The sequence below is a fragment of the Acomys minous genome, assembly GCF_964271855.1.
Source record: "Acomys minous genome assembly, chromosome: 6".
In the NCBI taxonomy this organism is placed as follows: Eukaryota; Metazoa; Chordata; class Mammalia; order Rodentia; family Muridae; genus Acomys; species Acomys minous.
Window position 1 is genome coordinate 76,613,625 of NC_140487.1, and position 27,921 is coordinate 76,641,545.

Genomic DNA, 27,921 nt, shown 5'->3' on the forward strand with positions numbered 1-27,921 from the left:
ATGGTGACAGACAGAGCTAGCTCTCCTTGGAAAACAGGGAGTCGGGGGTACTAAAGGAGACGTTTGGACATCGGTCTTGCCTCTGCGGTTCTCAGACCCCAAGTATCTGACAACTTTTGAACAATGGTCACACATTCCATGGCTCCGTGTGCTCTGGCCTGGCCACGGCTAGCCTCCTAGGCTTGTTCTTCAGCAGGGCCCCCTGGTTTTTCCTGGGGGGTGGCCCCTCCAGGCCAGCTTGGAAGCACTCAGAGGCCCAGTGTTCCTTGGACTCTTGCAGCCGGCATCCCCTGACGCCCCTAGTCCTCTTGCTTTTCTGAAAGAGTATTTTAAATCTGAGTTCTTCTGTAGTCACGTTCCTGCGTTGCCAGCTCTCCTTGGAATGGTGAGAGGGGCAAGGAGGCAGCACCTGGCAGCGTGCCTGGACAGAGGGCAATGGCCCTTCACCCTGGGCCTCTGCCTCTGGCTGGCCTCACACGAGCCACTCACATTCCAAACTGGCTGGCTGGTTTGTTTTCTTAAGAAAGCAATAACTGTGCACATTCACTGTGGTTCTTATGGCTTCCCGCGTGTATAATCGCTCTTTCTCCTTCAGTTTTTCCAATTTTTTTTAAGCTTTGAATAAATGCTCATAAATTTTACGGGTGAAAAGGATGAAAAAACACACCTAAAAAGAACAGATTGTTGGAAAAAGGAAGAAAGGGGGGAAAGGGGTAGAAAAACAGAGATCCTGTTCAGCTTTATGTATTTGAGAAAATGGGAGGAGGGACATCTCAGGTTTATGAAAAAAGAAAAATATTTAAAGTGAATTTTTTTTTCTAATACTAGCACATCTGAATCTTGAGCTTTTGGTCAATGCACTTCAGTCTCGGCCATTACCTCCAGCTTGTGGGACCGGGTGGCGGCCTCTCAGCCACGAGGATCACGTGAGCCTTGCTCAGACCTCATGATGCAGAAGCCCAAGGCCTTATAACCTCAGGATGAAGGGGGTTGGCTACAACATCTGGGAAACTCTATGGCTTTTCAGTTAACGACAACAAGACACGGGCTCTGAGGCCCTTCCCACGCTCCCTTCCCCCACAGATGCTGTAACGGACTTCACTGGGTGTCCTTCTCCCTTCCTCCTCGGCAGCAGAGGAACTCTGCTTTTATTTGAAGCTGTGATGTGACCAGCAGCGGAGCAAGTTCCCAGCCTCCCTGTGTCGGGGCGGCGCCACATGGCACTGCTCCAAGCCATAAGATAGGAATGCAAGCCCACAGGCACGCCAGCGCCGTGGCCTGCACATCTGCCCCCTGCTCTTCCTGCCTGGAAGTCAGGCCTATGTAAGAGGTAAAGCCCAACCATACTCCCCCTAAAACCACCAACAGTGGTCCCACAAGATGATGACAGAGCTGAACACTTCTGGTCACCTACCATCACTGTAGCCACAGTAAAGTCTTTGGGATGAAACACATCACTTACCCATTTGTGGGGACATAAGCAAACCTATTATGCTGCCTGGTCTCCAAAAATACAGTACAGTCAGTCACATACACTACATAATACTTGGTCCCTGGTTTCTGTGTGCACCAGCCTACACTTTCTGTCGCCTGTTTAGAATGCCCTTGTGGTGGTTTGAATGACAAATGCCCTCCATAGGCTTGTGTATCTGAACACTTGGTCACCCTGCTGGTGGCGATGTTTAGGACGCCTGTGGAACCATGAGGGGAGGGAGCCTCGCCCGAGGGTGTGCATCAGTGGGGGTGGGCTTTAAGGGCCTCTCCCCACTTCTGGTTGTTTCTGTCTCTGAGTCCTGTTCCAGTTTCTTCTGCCATGCCCCACCTCCATTACGGACTCTTCCACAGGCTCAGATAAACTCTTCTATTTTACCACATCAACAAAAGGTAGCTAATGTGGTGCTGTTTCTTAATTTAAAGGAATTTAAAGTATAGCAGCAGACATTTTATTCCAGATTGTTTCTGGGTGTGCTAGGGATTGAACACTCTAGGAAACACTCTACCACTGAACAACATCCCAGGCTCAAGATCTTGTGCTTGCCTCGTCTCTTAGTCGCGTTGCTTTTTTCTTGTTCTTAGTCTCTTTTGCGTCTCTTCTCTGTGGGTTGTTGGAAATAGGCCCTGCCACACACATGGACCATGAAACCTGGCTGTGCAGTGGCTAACGCATCTAAAGGTCTATGTAAAAGCACACTGTGATGCTTGCTCAATGGAGGAAGCACTGATGGTACATTTCTTTGGATGTGTCCCCACTGCTACATAATACGTTTGTCTGGGTGGCGGAATAACAAAACAGATCAGAAGGGTCTGGGCCCCCAGTGCATCAAAAACCACCACTGAGACAGCCTTGGACTGCCCCTGTCAGATTAACACCACCTGTTTTGGCTATGGCAAGGTGAGATTCACATACGGCAACGTTTATGTGAGGCTGAGGAGGAGAGACAGTCCTTCCCCTCATCTCTAGTGCCAGTAAACAAGCCAGATGCAGTGCCTGCCCTCACTGCTCTGAGAGAGAAACAAAATCAATTAGTTACTAATGATCATTGCTTCAAAGAAAATAAACGAGGCCTTGGAAGGGAGGATTATGGGAGACAACGATTGATGGCCATTGGATGGTCCTGGGGCTATGGCTTGTGAGGGATAGTTAAAGGGGAAGACTGGGAGAGAGAATGTTCCAGAGAGGAGAAGCAGCATGTGATAAGAACTAGGAAGAAGCTGGTGAGGCAGGGCTGAGGGGAACCCGGGAGAAGCAGACGGACTGGTCGTGTAGCCTTGGGTGGGATTTTAAATCACTGAAGGTTTTTGTCTGGTTGGTTTCGGGGAGGGGGGGGGTTGTTTTTTTGTTTTTTGAGTTTGGTTGGTTGGTTTTGGTTTTGGTTTTGGTTTGAGAATGGACCACACCCATATAAGCAGGAAGAAAGAGGGCAGGCAGAGCTCTATAAGTTCAAGACCAGCCTAGTCTACAATAGTGAGTTCCAGGACAGCCAGGGCTACACAGTGAAACCCTGTCTCAAAAACAACCGACAAAAAAAAAAAGAGCAGTGCCACTGCCCATCAAGATCAGTGCCAGTTTTTGTGGGACTGTTCCCTGCACAGTAGCTCTCGCTACATGGTTGTGAAGCCAGGTTCTTGGCATCTTAACCTCAGAGACCGAATGTGAGGCAGCTTCAGGACTGGATGTGCATGAGCTGTAGGCCTTGAGGACCAGTGGCACCCTGCCTCATTCCAGCGTGTGGCCTTCTCATGAAAAATAAGGTCACTAACAGATAGCTAAGAGGAAGCAATGTGTTGAATCCTATGATGCGCTGGGAACTATGCTTGGCCCATAGTAAATGCTAAGAAAGGACGCAAGACCACATTATTTGAAAGCCAGCCAGCCAGCCCAGTCCTCCTACCTCTAGGAAGATGCTGCTCCAGCTCCGCAGGAGCCACCGACCCCACCCCGGAAGCACTGGTAAATAAATAGGCTCCCGCAGGCTCTGCTGTAGGCGGCCCGCTCGGACAAATGGTTGACAGAAGTTTCAGGCTTATACTAACCAAGTTCTGTGTAGCCTTGTAAGGCTTTTTAAATCCTCTGAAATAGCATCCTTTATCTTAAAATGTTGCTGGGTGTTGTGGCACACATCTTTAATTCCAGCACTCAGGAGGCAGAGGCAGGCAGATGGATGTGAGTCCGAGGCCAACCTGGTCTACAAAGTGAGTCCAGGACAGCCAGGGCTGTTACACAGAGAAGCCCTGTCTCAAAAAACAAAATATTTAAAATTACTGTTGCGGTTCTTTTATCAGTATGGCCTAATCATGTTTATTATCACGCCTATAATCATTATTACGGTTGTATTTTCTAACCCCCTAGCAATCAATCAAGACACGGACACGTGTTATATTTTAAAATAGCCTTAGTTAACCTGGGGCAGGGCAGGTATGGGATACCTGCCCCAATCTCATGCCATCTGGTTCTAATAACTTCTGCCAAGCTACCTCCCATCCATAATCCCAAATATTTGCTAATTAACATCATCTGGGCCAAATCTCCATCCACATGGGCCATGTACTTCTTTCTTTCTTTTTTTTTTTTTTTTTTTTTTGGTTTTTCAAGACAGGGTTTCTCTGTGTAGCCTTGGCCATCCTGGACTCACTTTGTAGACCAGGCTGGCCTCGAACTCACAGTGATCCGCCTGCCTCTGCCTCCCGAGTGCTGGGGTTAAAGGAGTGCGCCACCACGCCAGGCTCTTTCTCTAACCCATGACACGGCCTTCTTCCTGCTCTTCTTCAGTCTCTTCTCCCAAAAGCCCAGAAACCTCAGCCACGCCCATCCTGTTTGCCCTGCCCAGGTGTGATGGCTTTTTATTGATCAAACAGGAATAAGCTCTTAGGCAAGGTTACATAGCAGCCTTGGGGCACAGAGACAGCAAGCAGTAATTAGCATCAAAACACCAGACCAACCTCCAACAAATTCAAAAAGAGCTTATTGAGCCAGGTGTGATAGTTCACAAGAGGCTGAGGCAGGAGGATTGCCACTAGTTCAAGGCCAGCCAGGACCACACCAATAAGTTCCAGGCCAGCTTGAACAACAGTGTGAGATTCTGTCTCAACTTTTTTTTTAATTTAAAAATGAGCTTATTAATACCAGTAATGCACTCTCCCATGAGGATAAAATGAAAATATTTGTGTAGAGGGCATAAAAGTCATAACTGTGGCTCCAGTGTGCAGAAGTAGAGTTAATTTTATTTACCTATAGCTTATATTAATGTAGCCTGTGACCCTGCATTTCCACTAACAGAGAACTTCAGGTTGGAAATTCCAGCTCGATTAAACCACTTACAGCTTAAAAAAAACAAAAAAACAAAAGACAAAAAACAAAAACACCTCAGCTTCTTGTGGAAAATTTAACCAGATTGTCAGTCCTCCTCCGTTGCTGGTGCTTCCCCTACAGATAATCCAGGTTTTTTAAGGATTAAGTGCCCTGACGTCCCTGGGGCTTCCATGGCTGGACTTTCACATGTCCATCTAAGGGCCAATATGTCAACTGTTCCAGGCCGTACAGGCCATGGCCTTGTCTTTCACCTGCAGATTCATTCATAGTCTCTCCCTCCCCCTCCCCCACCCCTCCCCCTCCCCCACCCCTCCCTCTCCCCCTTCCCCCTCCCCCTTCCCCCTCCCCCTCCCCCTCCCTCTCCCTCTCTCTGAACTTTCAACAGCTGCAGCTCATATAGTTGCCTCTAATATCAGCCCAGCACACTTCCACAGCCGCTTAGTGATTTATTGCTTAGGCATCATAGTGAACATGGGCCTTGTCTAGGTTTGATATAGTGAATATGGGTTTGATCACCTAAAATCACCTCCTTCCATCAAGTGTTTCTGGTTTTGCAGGCTGGATGGTAGAGGCTTTTGCCTATATCTTTCTGTTTTCATTCTTCTCTGTATAACTCAGGAACTGGCTTATGGGTAGTCAATCCAGAACACAGACACACACACACACACACACACACACACACACACACGCACACACGCACACGCACGTATGCTCACAAAGGGCCTAACTTGTTCCTAAATTAGTGTTTCTGCCTTAGGCTTCCACAAACACTTCCAGCCTTCAATTGTTATCTTGTGTCCAAGACATAACAGCAAGCCCTGTCTCCCTGCTCCACCATAGTAAGTTCTGGGGAACACACCTCCCTGAGACCTCATGAGGATGCCCTCTTCTCTCAGTACAGCCCTACTCAGGACATGCCTAACCTAGAATAACAGCTTAATGATCCGCAAACCAGGACGTGTTCAGATTCAGACATGGTAGGGTTAGTGCGACCTTTGAGTAAACACCTTGAGCGTGCCCTTCACCTCATCCTCTGAGAGGAAGATGGAGGGAAAGGACCTCTTCTCCCTCAAGGGGACAGAAGTTTCACCATCGCCATTCTGTTGTTTAAATCAAGTCTGGTGCCCTCTGGATTGTAGTAAAATGTCAAAAACTGCTGAAACAATGTATGTTTTGGTTGGTTCCAGGGAGGAAAGAGAGAGAGAACAGCAGAGCTCAGGCCTCACATTTTCCTGAAGGCAGTGGGGGTGGGGAGGTGCCCCAGACATGTCAAGCTGCCTGAGGGATGCCCAACCACTCTCTGTCCCTTCTGACACTGAGCCCAAAGAGGTGGCAGCTAACACTAGAGGCAGTGAGGCCTGTTCAAACTTGCTTCTATTTTCTAAGGGTCCAGTGAGGGTGTGGGGAAGGGTTGTGGAATTGGGATTCAGGAGGAGTTCCAGGCCTTGGGGAGACGGGGAAAGGCCAACTGCTCTGGCTTCCATAGAGTGGCTAATAGGGGTGATTTAGGGTATGTTTCATGATGGTCCGTATCGCCATCCATGTCTCCTGGGCTGTGGGAACAATCAGTGAGGCCGGCAACAGGAAGCCATATTGTCCAGTGTCCCGGAGCTCGAAGCTGAAGGCGTACTTGATACCACTGTCATAAGCCCAGTCCACCGTGATCCCACTGGCTACATCTAAAAAGAAAAGGGCCAAAAAGTGCCCAGGGAGCCACAGGATGCAGAGGGCTCCTGAGTGGAAACTGAGCCCACCTGGACCCAAATCGCGTCAAGCTCCCTGATTCAGGCCTCATCCTGGGCCCTACCCTGCCCACCCACGGCCAGTTTTCCCCCTTGCAGAAATAGGCTGATAGACTTCGACCAGACATCAGGATCTGTGCAGCGATGCTGCAGAGAAGCAGCTGCCTGGATACCACCAAGCAGCCAGCCCAGGTAGGTCAGTGGTACTTCTCAAGCTGCACCTGGCCGCCCCCACCCCACCCCACCCCCACCCCCGGCAGATAGGGCTCACTCACAGAGGGTGGTACTGATGCTGCCAAAAATGTACTCCATCCCATGCACCTTGTACAGAGCCTTCACTGCATCCTTGGCAAGATTGAACTGCAAATGACAGCCAGAGAGTAAGAGGCCGGGGATCCCCAACCCCTGCACAGTCAACAGCTGTGAGAAGCATGGGTTGGGAGCCCTGAAATGTCGGGGACAATAGGCCATATGGCCAATGTTCAGCCATCTTGTTAGAGCCTGCACCTTTAAGTCTCTGTTTTTCCCAGAGCTTGCCTTTCACCAGAAACTAGCAGCAGTTAGACTAAAGACAGATAGAGATGGAGCAACCCTGTTATGGTTTAGCAGTTAGACTAGACAAATATGGAGCCAGATACCCTGTGTGGCAGGACATTATGACCCTGCCTGGAATTCCCTGCGTTTTGAGAAAAGCCGGCAGCTGGGTTGCTATAGCAATATGCTTCCCTGCCTCCTGACTTATAAAAGCTGCTGCCTGACTAATAAAGTTTGAGGGTTTGATCAATCAGACTTGCTCTCCTTCTTTGTGTCTTGCATTTTCAACAGGTGAACTTCCTCCTGAGTTTTAGTCGAACCCCGCCGGCCAGGGCACTGGAAGTTGACCATAAAGAGAATAAAATACCTCCAGCTTTGAGCTCAATCACACGTGAGACCAGCTCTACTGTTTCTCCCTCCTACGGGGTCTCCCTATTATTGACTCCTCATCCTGGGAGTCAAAAGTCTGAGCCACCAGGTGGGCCCTCTGCCTTCCCACACTCTAAACTGCCCGTCTCACCAGCTCCTCGTGGTTTGGCACAGGCTCCAGAGAGTGGCCATAAGGGTACATGACCATTTGCGAGTAGCTATGGATGGAGATCAGAGCCTTGACGTTCCCGTGGCCTGTGATGAAGTCCACAACTGCAGCCACCTCTGGCTCCGACTGAGGGCCGGGCCCCCGATAAGTCTCTGAGCAAGGGTTCTTGTTAGAACCATTTCCTAAAAGTAAAATAAAACCACCCAAAGGGTCAGGGTACCCAGGCACGGTGAAACAGTTCACAAAACACCGCCCCTGCCCCCCCTTAGGTCTTGCAAGGTCTTTTTGCAACGTGGCCAAAGTCATGTGACTGCTTCTGGCCAATGGAAATGTGAGCAGAAATGATGCGTCTGCTTCTGTTTTGAGGCTGTTAGGGCCATGGGGGGGGGGGGGCGCTAGACCAGGTAGTGCATGCCTTTAATTTCAGCAGCGGCAAAGATAGAGTAGCCAAAGCTACATAGAGAGACCCCAGCTAGAAAGAAAGGAAATGGGGGTGACTCCACATTCTCTTTTTGTCTATCCGTGTGACGGAAGCAAAACCTCTGGGCAGAGCAGCATGTTGGGTCCCGCTGTCACCACTGGAAGAGGTGAGCCAGTGAGAGCCAGCTGCCCACTTGGGACTTTGTGCACAAGATAAGCTGTGTGGTTGCTGATGTACTCCTTGGCCTCATCAGCATCGAGTCTGTGGGTTTGCAGGGAGCAGCCCTGGCACAGGCTTTGTCCTCACTGCGTTTCCCTTGGAGAGGCAAGCCTGCCAGGGAAGATGCATCCGGCAGCAACCTGAATGTTCTACCCCACCTCCCAGCCTCCCCTACTGAGCAGCACTCCTTTGGTTGGCTCTTTTGGGGTTTGTTGCTGGTCAGGGGCTCAGAGGCATTATCTGCTGAAGCTTTGTCCAAAGCCATGATAGCCCTAGAAGCCCCATGGGCTTGGGGGCCAGGGAAAGACAAAAATGGACCCCCAAATTTGCCTGAGGCTAGTCTGAGAATCACAGAAGAGGCTTTTGAGAATGTTTCTCAGGGAACCTAGTTGGAGGAGAGGGCAGAAAGGAGTTGAGTGTGTGTACGTGTGCACACGTGTGTGAGTGTGCATGTGCGTGCGTGTGTGTGTGTGTGTGTGTGTGTGTGTGTGTGTGTGTGTATGTGTGTGCGCGCGCATGTTCATGTGTGCTAAGTACTCTATTATGCAGCTACACTCCCATGCCTGTGCTTCCAGTTTTGGTAAGTTGAGCTTGTTGCTTCCCTTAGATGCTTTGCTCACTCGCCTCCTTCCCCCAGAACCATGCCATACAGTGCTAGGTAGAGCTGGTCAAGACTTGTGGTTAGCAACTCAAGGGGAGAAAAAAAATCCCCACTTCCTTCACCCTTCTACCTCCCAGCAAAGAGACCTCTACCTTCTGCAGCTTCTACAGGGTACCAGAACAGCCCCGGGTTGTCCCCAGGAGCAGCCCAGGCCCCTGCAAACCGTTCCTCCCCAGGAGCGCAGGTGAGGGAGGCACAGTGCTCTGAGAGGTGGTCTCTGGACTACAGATACAACAGTTAAGAAAATATGAAAACCGTAAACTAGATCTTCCCACCTGAGTCACTTGTTATTCCTGGCCCCAGGCAGCCCAGAGGCTGTTCTGTTGGCAAAGAGCACCTCTCCTCTTGGTTGGGTGGTCCTAGCCTAAGGTTGGGGACCCGGGTTAGAAGGGGGGGTAGAGCAACAGCCCCCCCCCCAGGCTGGTGAGGGCTAAGCTCACAGTGGCCCTGTTTGTTGTGTCTGTTGAGCTCCTGCACCTGCTCCACTTGATGAGTGACTAATAGCAACAGCTGAGCAGAGCAAGGAAAGCTTTGTCTGTGTTTGCAGCCCACGCAGGGAGAGCGGTTCCCCTGCCAACGGCCAGGTGGCTTTGCCCAAATATGGAGAAGCACTTCAGGCCATTAGTTCTGGTTTGAGCTAAGCAGAATAAACCAATCTTCCCCAGACCAAATGGGAATTAGCTGCCTGCCTCTCTGACGTCCACAGCCAAGGTCCTCTGAGCCTGCTGCCTCACAAGTACCTGCTAATGGATTCATTAGCTGTTTATTTTTCCTTCTCTGAAAAAAATGTAATTTGTAGCAAAGAGACATTTCTGAAAGCACATGGTGAATTATTAAAGCACTAATCTTTGGGTAGTGGGATTATGGGAGCTTTTCCACCCCTTTGGGCTCACTCCCCCATAATTGTTTTTTACATTGTATATCTACAGATTTTTTCCTTTATTTGTTCCTTTACAGAGACACAAGTGTTATTTTCTTTTAGAGTTTATCTACCTCCTAACTGGGCTACCTCAGTATTTGTGAGCACTGCCAGGTCTGAGGGCCATGGCTGCCCACCTAGGTCAACCCTGGTTAATTTGGAGGCAGGCAGGTCTAATTTCACGCAGTCACGATCTCTTGCCACAATGGTTGCACATGACCCTGATCCTCAGACAGCCACCAGCATGTGACCTGGGGGCTTTGTTCTCCATCCTTTAGAAATTCCTTTATTTTTCATCATGAACAAAGTCCAAGAAGCCAGATTTATAGCGCTATAGACACCTAGAGCTAGAATGTTCTATCATCAGTTTGGCCACCAACTTATGAATCTTTGTTAACAGCAGTGGCTTAGTCTCCCTTGGGGAGCCTACCCTTGTCTCCACTATGGAGAATAGATGTGGCAACTGGGGCTGAGGGCTGGGTGTATCCCTGAGTACCCCGCCTGGTCCTCCATCCATCCATCCATCCATCCATCCAACTGCTTTGCTGGGAGCCGCCAAGCCAGCCATGGACGGTATAAACCTGGCAGAAAGCTAGCCTCCTTGAGCCTTTCTCTCCCATATTCAGGATTTGATACTTGCAATGTGCCTTCGCTTTAGTAGCTAAGGGTCCCCCTAAGTGTCCCAATGAGTCCACATCTCACAGGTGCAACTTCATCCACATTCCACTGTCAATCTTAACTCTTTGCTCGCCTGACCCTGGTGATGACACATATATATTAGCCAACGATGTTGCCCGTGTTCCCACTTATGAGTCAACACACTCTGATGGTATGGCAGAACCTATTGAAGACCAGCCACTCCCCTCAGGTCCTGCCCCCGGACACAAAAGGTCATCATACCTCCAAAGCCTGTCTTCCAATTCCTGTTGAGGTCCACGCCAATACAGGCGATGCCCGGCCAACTTGACTTGTTTTTTCGCCACAGGCGATTCTGAAAAAGCCCAGGTCATGCAGCCTCATTAATTAGGCCCACTCCCAGGAATGGGATAGATGATATGCTGGCCTGTGAAAGGGGGAGGGGGTCCTAGTGGGGCAGGAAGGAACCTCCAGAGTCAGGATGGGCCAGACTCTGTGCAGATCAGATCTGTCGTGGTTCAAGTGAGGGCTTGGGGAGAAATCTAATCACGGGCTGTCAGTAGACTCTTCCTTGGGCAGTGGGCAGGTTGTTGGGCAAGATTGGTTTAATACCATACCTTGTTTGTTTGTTTTGTTTTGTTTTGTTTTGTTTTGTTTTGAGACAGGGTTTCTCTGTGTAGCTCTGGCTGTCCTGGACTCACTCTGAACACCAGGCTGGCCTTTAACTCACAGAGATCCACCTGTCTCTGCCTCCTGAGTGCTGGGATTAAAGGCATGAGCCACCATGCCCGGATCTAATTCCATAGCTTTAAGACCTCAACAGCCCTCTTTTTTCCAGTCAGGCTCTCTGCAGAAAGCCCCTGAGGAACCCAGCTCCAGATGCCACCATGATATTTTCCTGTCCCCAACACTCACTCCAGATGACCACTATTGGGCGTTCCAAGTGTCCTTACCATACTATGAGTAAAAGCAAAGCCATCAGGGTTGGTGACAATCTCTATGAAAATGTCCATGGCATTCAAAATTTTTTTCAAGACATGGTCTTTGCCATATGTAGTGACAATCTGTAAGAGAGGGTGACAGGAGGAGGCCCTTACCAGGTATTCCTCAGAGGTGTAGTAGAGCTCTAACCCAGCCAGTGGCTACAGAAAGAGGTCATCAAACAGCCCACATGGAACCAAAAGCAGAGGATAGCCTGAGCTCCCTACTTGTAAAAGGCCAGAGCATAATATGATGATGCTCCAAAGGACAGGAGGGAGTAGGGAACCCTGAATTCAAAGGAACAGAGTCAAGACTTTGAGCTATGGGTTCTTTTAAATATGCAAGCATCCCTCCCCGGCTGGTGCTGCGAATCCCTGATGCTATTCCTCAGCCGCCATCCCCCGCTGACCTTCTTCGAGATCCAGATGCCAGTGGCATGGGTGATCCATTCTCGGGAGTGAATCCCACTGTCGATCCAGATAGCTGTACGATTGAAGCCTCCAGTGCTGAACTTGGGGGAGGAGGGGTGGGCGGGGAGAAGGGGGGAGGAGAGAGACAACAGAGGTGTGACCAAACAGCCATGGTACTGTCCCTCAAAGTGCATCTTCACTGTCAGCTAGAATGAGACTTAACCTGAGGCAAGAAGGGAGTGTGCACAAACACCTATCAAGTTCCGAGCAAGTACTACTGTAGTCTTTGCCTTACTAGGGTATTCTGGAAGGACCAAGCTACCCACCCTAAACCACAGAATTTCCCAAGACTGGAAGTGTCTTATGACTTGTGGGCCTCTCAAACTTTAACGTGTCTCATGGAAATCGTAACCAATATGCACATTGGGTGCAGTGGGTCTAGGGAGCGGCATAAAGTTTGCATTTCTAATACAGGTAATGAAGTACTGATGTTCAAAGCCAAATTTTGAGGGACACGGTCTGTAGAAGGAATCTCTTGTGTCTGTATGGAAGCATCGCCTGTCAATAAAAAGCGAGTGGCCTATTAGCTGGGGCAGGAAAGAAGGAGGCGGGAGTTCCGGCAGAGAGAAAGGAACTCTGGGATAGAGTGAGGGGCGGGAAGATTCATCATGAAACCTAGGAAAGGTAACCAGCTTGGTGGCAAACATAGAATAAATGGGTAATTTAAGTTAAAAGTTGGGGAATGAGCCAAAGATGATGATGGCCTAGGCGTTCACTCACAAGTAAAAGTCTCAGAGTCATTATTTCGGGAGGTCGGGCCTGGAGGGATCCCCATGCAGTTACAAAGGTCCTCTTAGAAATGGGATAGTGCCCGGTGAGAGATCAAAGCAGAAGCAAATTCAGTCATGGCAAATTTAGGAAGGCCATGTGACTGTTCAGCAGCATCTGCCAGAGCCCTGTGAGAGCCTCCTTGACGTCCAATGAAGAATACCCCATATGCTTCACACGCTGAAGCCCAGGCTAGGGCTTGATTCTTTTCTTTCTTTTCTTTCTTTCTTTTTCTTTTTACTTTTTCTTTGTTATTGTTGTTGTTTTTGTTTTGTTTTGTTTTTGTGGTTTTGTTTTTCAAGACAGGGTTTCTCTGTATAGCCTTGACTGTCCTAGACGCGCTTTGTAGACCAGGCTGGCTTCGAACTCATGGCAATCTGCCTGCCTCTGCCTCCCAAGTGCTGGGATTAAAGGCGTGCACCACCACACCCAGCGGACTGATTCTTTTCTAGGGGGTTGTGCTACCCATATTGCTTCCATTATGACCAAGGAAGGGCACTACAATGACCATGTTTGCTCAAGCTGTGTGTGGCCCCCATGAAGGGCTGGAAGGTTTCTCAAAAGCTACACACCTGCCTAAGACCTCAGTCATTGCCAAATGAACCCTATGTGCACCTACCTGTCTTCTTATTCAGCAGGTGAAGCAAGTTTGGCAACAGGAAGGGCTCTGACTCACCCACACTCATGCCAAGCTGAGGTGACAACTGCCACTCCACAGCCCTGTCTCTTTAGCAACCTACCTCTACTTCCTGCCTGGGTTGCTGCACTGCCCCCTGTCCATACCTACAGGAGTGAGTGTGTCTGATGACACAAAGTTTATGGCTCTGTAGTATAGTATGCACACATCCTCCCTAGCTGAAAACCCCACTCAGCCACGTACCCATGAGCTCCGTCTTGTGATAGAGACGCTCACTCTGTGGTCTCCTGCCTGGCTCTATGGGCTTACCTTCAGGACAAGAATTGACCGATTTTCAAAGCTGTTGCCGATATGAATTTTGGAGACCAGATTAGAATGTTCAGCTACAAAGTTGTCGATCCAACTGTATATCTGAAAACGATGAAGACTTATCGGACTGTCTGTTACACGGTGATGGGGGTGAATCCCAAACACGACAACCGATATTGTTTGTCCCGCACACCACCTTCTTTATTGCTTCCTTCATCCCCTGGGAGATCAAGAATTGCAAACCTGCCAGGCGTGGTGGCGCACGCCTGTAATCCCAGTACTCTGGGAAGCAGAGGCAGGCGGATCTCTATGAGTTTGAGGCCAGCATAGTCTACAGAGTGAATTCCAAGACAGCCAAGGCTACACAGGGAAACCCCGTCTCGTAAAACCAAGTCAAACCCTTAGAGCTAAAGGACACTGAGCTGCGGCCTGGCTGGAACTCCAGGCTCCTCGCCCTACACTTTGACCTGAGAGAAAAACATGTATTGAGCTCACTCAAACCTCAAGCATATTCGGCCTGGGACACCACATGTCTATAATCCCAGCCCTCAGGAGCCAGAGGCAAGAGGATCAGCACCTCAAGCCAGCATGGGCAATATAGAAAGACCTGTCTAAAAAAATAATTAATAAATTCCTAGACATGGCCTCCATGGATCTCTGTTGAAAATTCATTCTCTTGTCTTCACTCTGTGGTCCGTTTTATCTATTTGACAGATCTCATAAACTGTGGAGTGCTGTTTTATACCTTTTTCATTCCTTCCAGACTCAGCAGCTTGAAGGGAAGGGTAGTGTTTAATTTATTGTTGACATCGATAACAGTGACAGTCTATATTAGTTCACTTTCTTGTCCTTTCAGTATTATCAATGAATAAACATTAGGAAGAAAATGGATTCTCCGTTACAGGTCTTATGAAATGATTAGAGTGATGACGTAGACAATATCAATATTGTCATGTCCTTCACTGGACAAACAAGACCCAGTCCTTGGGTTTCTTTCTGGAGTGGAAGTTCCTATACTCGCCTGTATGTTCCTCCTTAAACACGGTGGCCAGTGCTGTCACTATGCCCCAGCTGGCTGTCACTATGATCATACATTTTCTCCAAGTAAAAGCAACTACTTATTTCTACAAGATGGCTGCCCAGTGTGCCTGGATTGCCACCATTCATACCTTCAAGAATCCGTAGCTGGCATCACAGAACACCAGGACTGGTCATAAGGAGGTCAGTGCATCACTAGTCAGGGGCGGGGAGATAAAGGCAGCATCCACCTACTTTGTTCCAGCCTGTAGTAGGGCTGCACCTTAATGTGCTCACCAAAGAACCCTGGCTCTGAGCCCTCTTAGCTGTAGTCCCCTTTATCTGACTCTGGACCCCTTTAAGGCTATCTGCCACTAACTAGCCCTTTGCCCATGTTTACAGTACATGTCTGTACTCCCCATGTTTAGAGTCTCAGAATCCTTCTCTGCTCTCTGCCTCATCTTGGAGATACTAGGGGCATCCGGAGCCCGCCCAGGGTGGACCTACCTCCTCCAGAGTGTGGTAAGAAGAGTAGCTGAAGCTATTGGTGCTGCGCTCCAGCCTGCGCGACCTCGCCATGGCATCTCTCTCTTGGTCCAGCAGCACCTAGGGCATAGGGAGGTACACACTAGAAAGGCAGGAGAGGGCTGGACCAGCAGCATCGACACGACACGGGGGGGGGGGGGGGGGGGCAGGGGACGACCCGCCATGATTGTGTGCTGTGCCACAGAAGAGTATATGGTTGGAAGATGGTTCTCATGGACCGGCATCCTTGCTACCGCTGCCCAAGTGAGCACAGGGTCAGTCTGGCTCTGCCCCCCGACTGACTGTGGAACTTTCTGTAGCCTTAGTTTCCTTAGCTTAGGGATTGAGACAACAGTCTTTGCTGTGCTGCCTCGCAGGATAAAATGTGATGGGTATCAAGGTATGCTAAGAAATGCTCATAGGTTTCTGCCAGTGTTGTTTTTGTACTTTAAAACACTGAGTTGTGGGCACTGGCTATCCTGGGGGAGCAGATGACCGCACTGATTCCCAACGTCAACTCTTCTCCCAGGAAGTAGCCTAGATAATTGGTATCCAAGCCACTCAGAAAGCCAGATATGGACAAAGCCAGCCCAAATCATAATGAAGGTGTCAATATTCTCACCACGTTAAACTGGCTGCCAGACACAGCAAGCATGAGCCGGAAGCCATGTCCTTGAGAGCTGGTTTGCTGCTGGCATTCAACCTTTCATGTAATGCTTCCTACTGACCGTGGGGGTGGGGGGAGGGCAGTCAAGCGCTGGGCGGAGGTAGCTACTGACTGCTCAGATTCTCCAGTGCAGAAGTCACTGCTGGGACACTTTTCCCAGCTTAGTTAAGCATGTGATCGGCAGGCACTATCTGACCTAAGGCACTCCAGGACTAACGATGATTCTTCAGTGTAGAAAGTACCCAAGTCCTTCTGTCTCAGGATGTCAACCGGCATCCTCATCAACCCAAAGGGGCCTCTCCTTAAGCTCTGGGTCACAGTTTGGACATTGCCTTATTTGGAGACCAGTGCCTTTTGGTCTCTGAAGTATCTTTATCCTCGTGTTCTCTCTCACTTGATCTGGTCAGATGACCAGATTCCAGGGAAGGAATTAGCTCCGTGGTGTTTTAGAGATAAAACAGATTGGAGAGGTGACAGCTCTTCAGTGCAAAGCTAAGAAGTGGCAGAGATGAGATAAAAACCAGATCTTCTGGTTCCCAGCATTGGATTCCTCAAGCCCAGCTATCAAAAACTCAAGCTAGCAACAGTAACATATACAGAGAGATATGCTTATTTGTGTGCGTATATAAATAAATATAGATAAAGAGAGGAAACAGAAGTATGCAAAATGTTAACAGCTGAAAACTCTATCGTATTATTCTTGCAATTAAAAAGTTTTTTTTTTAAGTAATGAAAACCAAGTACCCTCAAGCACAGGAAAACAAGACATTAAAATGCCAAAAATAAATATAACAAAAATGCTAATGGTGCCTGTTTGAATAAGATTAGAATTTTGAACATTTTTTTCCCCATACTCTCTTTTTACATTTTGGCAGCAAGCTTATACTACTTCAGTGAGCAAGGACTTTTAAGTGAATAAACAATGCCAGAACCAGAGCCTTAATGGGTAATGTGAAGTACCAGCTGCAGTGTCTTCAGTCCCTGGGGCTGAGGGAGAGAGCAGGTCCCCACCAGCTGCTGTGGATGGGGCCACTTGTACACGACTCTCAAGTTCATAGATGATAGATTTTCAAATGATGCTAGAGATCAATGTCTGGGACTCAAATGACTCTGTCTTCAGTAATTATAATTGCCATGTTTCTAGCTAGGCTGGTGTAGCTCATGGCTTTCCATTCGGGCAGAGCCTGGGTAAGTCGGCCTGGCTAGCAGAGGCCTTGTCCTTGGGGGCTACCCTCAAGCACCACCCTGGGAATTTCTCACAAAAAGAATGTGTCTTCTTCCCAGGAAATCCACCTAAATCTCACCAGCCCACCATGACCAATGTATGTCTGTCACTGAGGGCTGGTTCAACCGGCTGTGGTGAGCAGCTGTTAGCCGACTGACAACCGGGTCCAAGCTGGATGCCGTGTACCCACCAGAATGAAGTTATGTCGGGAACTCTGACGTCCCAGGGTATAGTAGGGCTTGAGTCAGGCTTGGAGGATGGGGAACGGGAATTGGGAAGAAAGTCCGAAACAGCCCAGTTCTTCCAACATGGCGCGAGACACCCACAGGAAACAGCTCTGAGGGGTCCAACCTTTGTTCCAGATATCAAGTTGGAGGCAAACAGGAGGTTGGCACCAAACTGCAAATGTCTTTCCAAACACCCTCCCAGCCCCATGAACCAGTAGGACACTCTCCTAGGAGCTGGGAACCCTTAGCCCTCGCAGCTGGACCTCAATTCCAGGAACACTAATCTGCTCTGGCCTGAAAACTGCACAGATGTTTGCTCCCTTCCGGGGGTGAGGGGAAAGGGTAAGAGCTCAGAAGGAGGCCTTGCATGGGCTCAGGATGTTGAACAACCCTGTCAGGCTCCTCAGGGAGAGAGAAAAAAAAAATTGAATGAGATGCTCAGAAGTCAGCCATTTGCCTCCCTGGAAGACAAAACTGACATGGACAGTGAGACCTGAATGTTAATCCATTCATTACAGAGAGGAGGGAGGAATAGGCCTTAAGGAAAAAAAAAACAATAGCATCTCCATGGTGAAGGACCCCAAAGGTGGAGCTGAGACCCCCCCAAAAAAACAACAGATCTCCTCGCAGCCTCTGATCCAACCAGACCTCCAGGGAGGTGGGGAGCCGGGGTTTCAGCAGGGTTCTCCTCCCTTCCCCCCCCCCCCCGCTGTCTTTTCGAGGCCTAATATTTGCTATATATAATATATATATAATGTTTGCCATTTACAGGAGGAACTACTGACCTGAGGTTGTTTAAATGGAGCCCCCCCCCCCCAGCATTTAAGGCTGAACCCCTGGGCCATGAAAGCCACGTTAAAACACCACACCCAAGCAACCGTCTTGACTGCTGAGGTGGTAGGTGGTATAAAAACACAGTGTGGTCCCTGGGTCAGGCTGCCTCAGAATAGACAGTAAGACTGTCCCTAGCCTGGGCTCTGCCTTTTCCCCCTTGAATGATGAGGGTCATTTTATCATACACTTTAAGCACATACTCTAGAGAGCTGTCATAAGGACCAGCCTGGCACGGCAGGAAATACTAGCTAACTTTACAGATACAGCTTAAAGAAGGATGAAAACCCGGCCCAGGGACAAGAGTGTGACAGCAGCGAGCCAACAGGCCATGCAGATACCTGCTAAAGCAGCGTTCCAGGAAGGGCACCAGCAGGCACAAAGGCTTGAGATGTGAGTACGGACAAGGGCCCTGAGGCACAAATGTATCAGGAAAGTCCTAAGAAATCAAAGACGACTGCAGGCACTGAGGAGCAAGGATGGCCTGAAGTGGAGTGGCTCTCTTAGAGCCTCAGTCTTTTCAAAAGAACTTTTAGTTTATTTTGGGTTGGAAAGAAGGCTCTGGAGAGCTTGCTTGCCTGTGTTCCTTCCTTCCTGCATTTATTTATTTATGAATGGCAGTCTTACTATATAGCCAACATGGAACTTAACATCTTCCTAGCTCCACTTCCAGAGAGGTGGGGTGCCCAGCCCCAACTGCTGAGGGTCAAGTAGGGCTAAATATAATTGGATTTATATATTTTGTAAAGGACACGTCCAGCTGCTGCCTTGAGAACGGATATGAGGGAAGCAAGGATAAAGTTGGGGAGAACAGTTAGACAGTTCCTGGAACAGAGCCTGGAACCCCTGGGATCCCAGCTCTCACAGAGGCTAACGCAGAGGCTGTGGAGGGTTAGCAGGACCCTGCTGGACACGGCTGGAATAGGCCCTCGGGGATGGTTAGACTGAGCCACAGTCATAGTCTGAGATGCATCAGAAGTGTCTGAAGAGTCTGTGGCATTTGTGGTCGCCAGATGGAGGGTTTGAGAAGAGTCCAGAATGACTCCCCAGCTTTGTACCCAGAGGCTCCTGAGCTCCCCCAGATGTGGGCTGGAGTGGGGGGCTCCCTTTATACCTGTAGAGTTTGCAAGGACCCTTAGACAGCCAGGGCAACCGGTAGGAAGGTACCAGGGTGCAGGGAAGACCCCAGCTGGAGACAAAAGGGGGTCATGAGGAGGTGGGGGTGAGGCAGGCTTAGTTCTGTTGCCCTGGACCAAAGTTTGGAGAGCAGCCTTGAGTTTCCCTGCAAACAGGGACACTGTGGTTGACAGAGCAACCAGGGAGCTAGGAGAGCTGGGCACAGTACAGAGTCCTAGGAGGCCAGAGCAGAGACACCACTGAACTGCACCCAGGAAAGATGTGCAATTAGAGCCCACGTGTCCTGGGTGTCCCCTTTGCTTTTGTTCAGGTCCCTTTTGGTGAAGAGAGGGGCAGACAGCCTGCTAAGGCGGATGGTGGGTGGGCAGAACAAATAAAAGGTCAGGATTTCTAGTTTTGTTCTAGAAGGAAGCAGAGAAATGGGGGAGGGGTAGCTACAGAGGGAAAAGAGATGGGATCAGGGGGCTTTTTTTTTTCCAGATGGGTTCAATAACTGCCTATTTGTATGCTGATGTGGACAAGCCTATGGAGAGTGGAAGGTGGTGAAGTGGTGTTTATACTAAATTGTATTCCTCTTTGGATGGTCAGAGCATGGGTGATTTTTTTGTTTTCTTCTTGTGCTTTTTCTCCCTGTTTTCCAAATTATCTAACATGAATATTTATTAATTTTGTAATCAGAAAAAAGCCATTAAAATCCGAAGCGCTGATTGCTCAAGTGAAGCCTTTCCGAAGTGACTCATCCCAGAGAGGAAACACACACACATACACGCACACACACACACACACACTGAAAAGAACGAAGAGGTGAAGAAAAATTAAATGCAAATCAAGCATCCTCGGAATCAGATAATTTCTTGCCTGGCCCACTGCAATTTCCCGTCCAGCCTCTTGCCTGTCAGTCTCCCAGGCCCTGTCCCCAGCTCAGCAGAGCCACAGTAAGACTGCTTTCTGAAATGCAAATCTGGTGGTGTAAAAGACCCTCCTAAGCCTCCCCTCGGCCCACCTGGGGGGGGGGCACGGGACGGGCTGGGAGGGGGGGCAGAAGACACCTTTACATGAAGTACTGTCCCATCATTAAATCTAGGCGGGGGCCTCCTTCCCCTCAAGCCCCCCATCCCCCTCAGCTTGCTCCCTCGTTCGCTAGCTCGCACGCCTGGGTAATTACCGCTTCACAGCGCCAGTGACGTGCAGTGCCTCTGGTATCCGCTCCCATAGCAACCTGTGCGCGCTCCATCAGGGCACTCACCCGCTCCACTGTAATCACCCGTTTATTCCCCCTCCTTCTCACCCACCCCCAACTCTCTCCAGCTCCCCTGGATACAGCCCCAAGTTTGGTGGATTTGTTTTTGTTTTCAGTTTCTGCCCTTCCAAGCTCCTCAGCACACAGTAGGCGTGTGTGTGTGTGTGTGTGTGTGTGTGTGTGTGTGTGTGTGTGTCCACGGGTAGGTGGGTGAGGTGAGTGGAGCGGTCTTTCTAAGCACTCCCAGATGCAGAGGTAGAAAAGGAGGAAACGGGGGTCCCCTCCTCAAAATTCTTCCCAACCTCTGGACAAAAATCAAAACCACCAGCAAAGTTTTCTACGATCGGCGGTGCGGAGCCCTCGCTGCCAAACACACCTCCTTTTTCTTTGGCTTCTCATATATATTGATCCAGCTTGCACTTATTAAGGCCTAGCCAAGCCCAGGGGTGCACAGATGGACAGAGAAATGCACCTGAGTCTGGGGGAGACCGATATATCAATAAAGACCCACATGCAAGTCCTAGACACATTGACATCACTCAAGGCCCATTATTGAAGGTTTGTGATGAGGGGATGCTGCTGGTCCTAGGGCTGAGCCTGTGTATCTCACACAAGCTCGCTTCATACCAAGCCGGGTGTGCAAAGCCCTTCTAGCCGCCCATGCTTCTGAGCCGCCGCTGGCCTGCAACCCTCCCCCATCGTCACCACAAATCAACCAGGAATAACAGTCTCTCCCACCCCTGGCGCCCTCAAAGCCACAGAATTGACCTCAAGGACAGCAGTGTGTGTTTGATGCTTTGCAGATTGTACGTTGGAGATTTGCCTTGCAGAGGCTAGAGCAGAACGTTTAGGGCATTTTCCTGGGAAGGAGTGTCGAGTCCCACAGGAGTTTAGGCTTGGGGAACTCAGGAGATGTTCTCTCTAGAGGGGCCGATGAGGGCAGCTCAGGAGTGACCCAGAGGATGTCCCTGACATGCAGAAATCAACAAAGTTTGTTGAGGCTTCTGAGAATCTGTTTGCCAAATGCTGCTAGGTTCCCAGGGCTGGTGCAGCAGACGAGGAGAAATGGGAACTTCAAAATAGAGGCATGGGCTAAAAAATGAGAATTCGGTTCTGCTCTTTTGATGTGGTAGCCTCTTTTGTCTGTGTGAGTTTCCCCATTTTTGTTTGTGGGGGATTTAATTAGAGAAACATCCCACCCCCTCATGTTGAGCGGGGAAACAGATGTGTCTGATGAGGGATAAAGGACTTTGAATGGACCCAGTGCCCCAGCCTTGTGCTGGCCTGGGAAAGGAATGTTGCCTAATGCGGTGATCCCTTGGCATGCGGTGTCAAGTGTGTGCGCGCTGGGAGGCTCCGTGTTCCCACACTCTGAGCCCTTAGAGGAGATTAGCGCTGAGCAGGGTGGTTAGAGATGACTCTCTGTGGACACAGTTCTACAGGTACATAGGCAATCTGCACAAGGATGCAGCCTGGGAGCCTTAACGTCTGAGTGGTACCCAAAGATGTTCTGTGGAAGGAGGATGTGCTACCAATACTTCTACCATGCCTCACTCTCCGTGATGGGCATGCAATACACGTGAGGGCCAGAGTCAATGTCACATGTCTTCCTTGATCACGATCCACTTTTTTTTTTCTTTTGAGACCGGGTTTCTTACTGAACCTGGTGTTCTCTGATTGTAGACTGGCTAGCCAGGAAACCCCAGGATTTCCCTGGGTCCACACCGCCACCACCCCAGCCCTGAGATTACAGGCAGCAGCTGTGCTTGACAAGAGAGCTGGGTCTTGGGGATATCATTGAACACAGGGCAGATGAGACTTTCCCAGTGCTCAGAAAGGACAGGGGAGATGTGGAATCAAGTAAGACCCTTTGCAGTTCTCTTTGCCGTAGCCTGAGTCTGCCATCCTCCCCAGGCTGCTGGAAGTATCCCCTCGGGGGAGATGCTCAGGTGCATTGGGAACGGAAAGGGAGGCAAAGCATAGTGGGGGTGCCTTAGGCTTCTTGCCCCCACACGATCCCTCTGGCACTGTATGACCTAACAGAGGGAAAGAGGAAAACACTAGAGAAGCGAAAGAAATAATCAGAGCTGCGTAGGAAGGACCTGAGCCCTCTCCTTGGTGTCTCCATTTCCCCCTCCTATGCTTTCTGGTAGCTGCAAAGTCTTCCAGAAGAGGATATGACCACAGTTGTCACACTCTCTCTGCCTACCTCCATGAGGAAACTCTGTCCCCGATTTCAATTTTCTCTTAAAAATGTACATTTTTTGTGATTTGTTCAGTTTGGCTTGGTTTTGCATGTGTTCGTGTGTGCTGCCTTCTTTGCTTTTCGTTCTGAGACAGGCTGTCAGCTGGCCTTGAACTCACTACACAGTTCAGGATGACTTTGAACTTATGATCCTCCTGCTTTACCGCCCAAGTACTGGGGTTACCGACTTGTGTCACTATGCCCAATTTTACGTCTCACTCTACGCAGGGCCAAGCACTGAGGCCAGGGCCACATGCATGCTAGTCAAACACTACCAAACTGAGCTACTCTCCAAAGCCCAGAAATGTACAATTTAATTTCTTCCATAACATGTCCACAGACATGCATCTGGACATCCGTAAGCAATGTGTCTGCTCTTAGCCTGAAGTTGGGGTTTGGTTTGTGCCATTGTTGTTGTTGTGGTTGTGGTTGTGGTGGTGGTGGTGGTGGTGGTGGTGGTGGTGGTGGTTATTCTTTTCCCCCTCCATCATATGAACCAACCAAAAGGGAATATGGGAAGTGGGATCCTCACTGTGACCCAGGACCTCACCTGAATGTCCTTTATCATGACGCTGTAAACAAGGCCGTGACGCTTGAGATAAGCTTTGACGTCATGCAGTTCAGAGAAGGGAACTCGCATGTCCACAGGGAGGCTAGGTCTGGCTGGGCCACGCCAGAAGTCCACCTTGTTCACAAAGAAAAGAAACGAAAACAGCTATGTTTATCGCCTGTCCTTATATGATCAGTAGGCATTCCGGGAGGAGCACTAGGTTTCTTTTATACTTCAAAGGGGTCCAGTTCCATTTAAAAATTAAAATAAAAATAAAAATCCTAGGGTATACAGACAGAATAAAGCCCTTCCTCACCAAGGTTCCTTCTCCATTTCCTAGTGACCTTACCTCCTGGCCTCACTCATTTTTTGCAGTTTCACCTGGAGCCACAGAGCCCTGAGTTCCTACAAGTGACAGTGTCATGGCCCAGAACATTAGGCTGGACAAGAACCCAGGTCAGAAGAGGGGGCATCACTTCTTCTAGCCCCCTGAGAAGCAGAAGAGGCAAGCCTGGAGCCCATGCCCTGTGTCTCCGCCTACACATTTGTAAAGATGGAGGCATGCACAGAGAGAATGGTAGAACCCCTCACTGATAGGGACGCTTGTCTAAATAGCAGCAAGCTCTGGGCTGCATCCAGAAAAAAACTGGTTGTTTTACAAGCCCTCAGACAAAAGCCCTCTATTATAATTGTCAAAGAAAATGTTTTCCATCGTGAAAACTTGTAGAGGACAAATGTTCTTGGACACAGACACCCAAGCTGACAGACACAGACCCAAATACAACACATTTGCCAAGTGAAGCCATTCCGATTGGAAGGCAGATGTGAGCAGCCCCTATGCTACATGGCACCACAGCAGGGACATCTGTGTTTTCCTATGGCTTTAGGACATTGCAGCTGTTTCCAGAGTGTGCGCTCAGGACCCCGCCCCCTTCCACAACAGAAGGGAAAGCTAAAGGAATCACAGCTTACAAAGGCCACCCAACTTCACAGGATGTGTCCCTACCATGTGACAGAGAAGCCACAGTGGACTTGTCTGGAATCTAAGTGATCATTTTTGGAGACCTCAGGAAGGAAGGTTTGGGTTTGGAAGGAGGAGCTGATGTGCAGGTGCTGTGACAGTCATGTCCCCAGGAGCAATCCTCACCTTCTGGGGCTTCAGGCCCTCCAGATCCCTGAGAAGTGACAGCTGCTTCTCATCTTTGGCCAGGACTCGAAGAACCTGGTCTCTGGGAAAACATGGGGCGGGTGAAGACAGCGATGGAGGCCTCCTGAGGTGCTGGGTGGGTTGAAAGAGGCGGCGTGGAGAAGAGGGCAGCCTGGACTAAAAGATGGCTGGCGCAAAAGAAAAAGAGATGAAGAAGTGGGAGGGATCGATCAAAAGGATCTGGGGACCAATGACAGCTCCGTGTGCTAAACCCCAGTGGAAGGGGAGATCAGAGCACCCCAACCTTGGGGAGGAGCTCAGAGCACCCCAACCACGGGAAGGATGGGGAGGAGCAGTACTTTTTTCCCTTTCGTCTGGGTAGGTGGGAGGTGCTAACTGTGAGCTCCAGCATCTGAACCTGGCATGGTTCTGGGCCCTGGGAGGTGACTCCCTTTCTAAGCTGTGTCTCTACCTTACTGAAAGCCTGTAGAAGACCTGCCTTCTGGTGCACTGGGAGGCCTGGCATGTCCTCTGCATGAACCTACTGATGGTCAAAGAAGGATGCTAGCACATCTGCTTTTGGTATGCGTACATAGTCTAATTAGGACTACTAATGCCCTCAAGAATTTGAGGAAAAATATAAACCTCTGGCCTGAAAGAACGTGTATGAAATCTGTTGCATGCAATTTTAGCAGTTTTTAAATATTTTTAAGTGTGTATATTAATTATACTCAGTAATGAGTTTCAATCATGATGTTTTCATGTGTGCATATAATGTGTTGTGATCCTATCCATCCCCTTCTCATTAGCCTCTCTTGTCCCCTCCTACTTCTCCTGATCCCTTTCTTCTTCCCAGCTAGTCCCAATTTTGGGGGATCCACTCAGGGCCTTGCAAATGTGACCCTGAGCTTCAGATTCAGAATTCTAGATTTGGAGAGAGACAATACTATAGCCAAGATGTCTGCCCTGGAGCATGAGTGGGAGACCAAGGAAGCTGAAGTGAGTTCTGGAGGAGGGCTAAAGCTTTTGTCTGGTCTCACCCAGGAAGACGAACAAAACAGACAGACAGACAGACACACACACACACACACACACACACACACACACACACACACGGAAACATAGACATCACACACATGGAAATATAGACATATACACACAGACATACACAAACACAGACACACACACACATAGACACACACATAGAAACATAGACATATACACACAGACACACACAAACACAGAGACATACACACACATAGAAGCATAGACATATACACAGACACATAAACATATAGACACACATAGAAAAACAGACACATAGAAACATAGACATACACACACAGACACACATACTCACACACACACACACAGAAACATAGACATACACACACAGACACACACACTCACACACATACACACACACACAGACACTCACTCACTCAAGGAAGTTAGGTCTCCTCCCTCCTAGACAATCTGCCTTCCCAGCAAGCAGCAGCCACTCACCCTGTGAAATTCATTTGGCCCCAAGCTACAGCCAGGATGAAGGCGAAGATCAGAAGTGTCCGTGTGTCCACAGGAGACAGCCCAGGGCCTATTCCTCCTCCTAGGGTGCCCTGCATACTCTTTTCTCCAGGAAAACTTCAAGGGCTTTCCTCCAGACTGGGCATGGCCTACGACAGCACATCACCTAAAGGCTGGCAAGCCTGACCTGAGAATGAACATAAAGTTCTAAGGGGGTCTCGCATGTGGTACCCACATGCCAGGTCTTGGGGGGGCCAGGCCAACCCTCCTTCCTCCTTTCCTGGGATGGGACTGGAAAAAGGAGAAAAGTTAGACAAGGCCCTGGGCTTTTCTCTCCTCTGCAGGGTGGGGAGGAAATTCCCTTTTCCGATCTCCTCAGGAACACCCTCCATCTCCAGAGAAAGAGAAGCAGCTGGCGGCCCTCGGCTGTCTTCTCTGCTGTCCTGCTCTTTCCTTCCTGTCCGCTTACACTGTCACTGTGCCACACGCTCCTCACACAGAGCGGTGAGAGCATCATCGGAGAGTCAAGGGGCTCAGAGTCAGAGAACTGGGGTGCTCAGTCCCTGGCTGAAAGAAGTGGGGCCTTTGACCCCGTGTGATCTCCGTGAGCTAAGTCACCGGCCGGGCGGTGTTAAAAAAAACACCTTCCCTCCTACCTCACAGGAGGCCTGGGGTGTTAGATGAGGCAACCTGGATTGGCTTGGTGGAGCCGGTGACATGTAATGTCTGATTATTCTGAAGGCATTAACTCTCAGTCACAGGCCTGTACTCCCGTCGCAACAGGGAAGACGAGGGCAGAGTGGAGCAAAGGAGATAGATATTGTCCCTTGACTCTGTCGTCAGGTGGTCACCACTCTACTGAGACCGGTGGAGCAATTTCTGCAGGCCACGGAGGCCACGACTGTCATTTGTACAGTTCTCAACAAACAGCAAAGTCCGTTTTCTCGGTCCCGCTGAAGCCCTACACGCCCCACCCCCTTACAGTTTGGGAATAGCACTAATAAAGCAGAGGCCAGTTAACAAAGTAGTCATCTTGAAAGAATGAGGCAAGAGATGGGGTCTGGGTGATATAGAACGAATCTAACAGAAAATCCGAACGAGGTGGGAAGAGTCTGAGCCAAAATTCAACAAAGTTGTTCGGTCCACAAAGGCCACTTAACTGTCACTGGAGATTCCCAGCAGCCCTCCCCACCCCCACCCACCCACACTTCCCCACAATGGCCAATTAGCTGGCCATGTGTGCAGAGGGGGTCACTCTTCTATTGATAGCTGGCCCGCTCTCTCCACCCCGCCTGCCCCACTCCATTATTTCATGGGTCAGCTGTTCAGACGCGCCAAACTCTCCTAGAACCCAAGCTTTGGAAATGCTCAGAAAGTAACATTAGCAAAGGGGTAAGGACCTGGAGAAGAAAGCAATTGTACGGCTTTAGTAGCCACAAGAATAAAAGAAGGAGCTGGCAAATAATAGCTCAGAAATTCAAAAGAAAGAAAAGCGGGGATGGCACTAGTCACCGAAAGCACCCAGCATCTTCTTGTTCAAAAGCATCACTTTAAGCCACTAACAATGAGACAACTATCCCTGGACTTGGTTTAGGAATGGAATAGAGCTGGAAAAAAGAGAGAAAGAGAGAGAGAGAGAGAGAGAGAATTAGAGTGAGAGCTAAGGCAAGGAGAGAAAAAGAGGAGTGGTTAGGAATTCTGGAGAATTCTACGCCAGCACTTCCAATAGAACTTTTTACGATAATGGAAGCGTTCTACACACCGCCCACCCCCACCCCCTGACACTCCCCCCCTGCCCCCCTACCCCCCCCCACATCACCCAAGAGGACAGTCAACTGGCCCCTTGATGTGCCTGGGAAATTTTCTGTTTCGTTTTTATCAATTTAAACAGTCCAGTGTAGGGAACGTGTACCACTATTGGACGACAGAATTCAGTGAGAA

At 49.5% G+C, this 27,921-nt stretch overlaps 1 protein-coding gene across 4 annotated transcripts; it reads right to left on the reverse strand.

Moving 5' to 3' along the window:
• Nucleotides 1-5,175: 5,175 nt before the first annotated feature.
• On the reverse strand, nucleotides 5,176-27,671 carry CPA5 (carboxypeptidase A5). 4 transcript variants are annotated; one of them, XM_084786377.1, is made up of 12 exons: nucleotides 27,493-27,671; nucleotides 25,963-26,167; nucleotides 24,457-24,538; nucleotides 23,310-23,444; nucleotides 15,170-15,268; nucleotides 13,646-13,747; nucleotides 11,871-11,972; nucleotides 11,434-11,544; nucleotides 10,745-10,835; nucleotides 7,607-7,806; nucleotides 6,828-6,912; nucleotides 5,176-6,489 (listed from the first exon to the last, which is right to left on the reverse strand). In XM_084786377.1, exons 2-12 carry the CDS (start codon nucleotides 26,076-26,078, stop codon nucleotides 6,302-6,304), a joined length of 1,311 nt encoding a protein of 436 aa, XP_084642503.1. In that variant the 5' UTR covers nucleotides 26,079-26,167; nucleotides 27,493-27,671; the 3' UTR covers nucleotides 5,176-6,301. The 4 variants fall into 4 exon arrangements, with proteins under 4 accessions (XP_084642503.1, XP_084642502.1, XP_084642501.1 ...); XM_084786376.1 differs by lacking the exon at nucleotides 27,493-27,671 and adding an exon at nucleotides 26,671-27,191; XM_084786375.1 differs by lacking the exon at nucleotides 27,493-27,671 and adding an exon at nucleotides 26,637-27,191.
• Between the last annotated feature and the right edge of the window lie 250 nt (nucleotides 27,672-27,921).

Bases quoted from the DNA above. Each gene is read 5' to 3' on its own strand.
- CPA5 (XM_084786377.1), bottom strand. From the start codon at position 26,078: ATGCAGGGCACCCTAGGAGGAGGAATAGGCCCTGGGCTGTCTCCTGTG. The intron at 24,539-25,962 runs GTGAGTGGCTGC...ATGTTTTCCCAG, and splicing joins GGCCAAATGAATTTCACAGG to AGACCAGGTTCTTCGAGTCC. The intron at 15,269-23,309 runs GTGAGGTCCTGG...CCTATGCCCTAG, and splicing joins TCATGATAAAGGACATTCAG to GTGCTGCTGGACCAAGAGAG.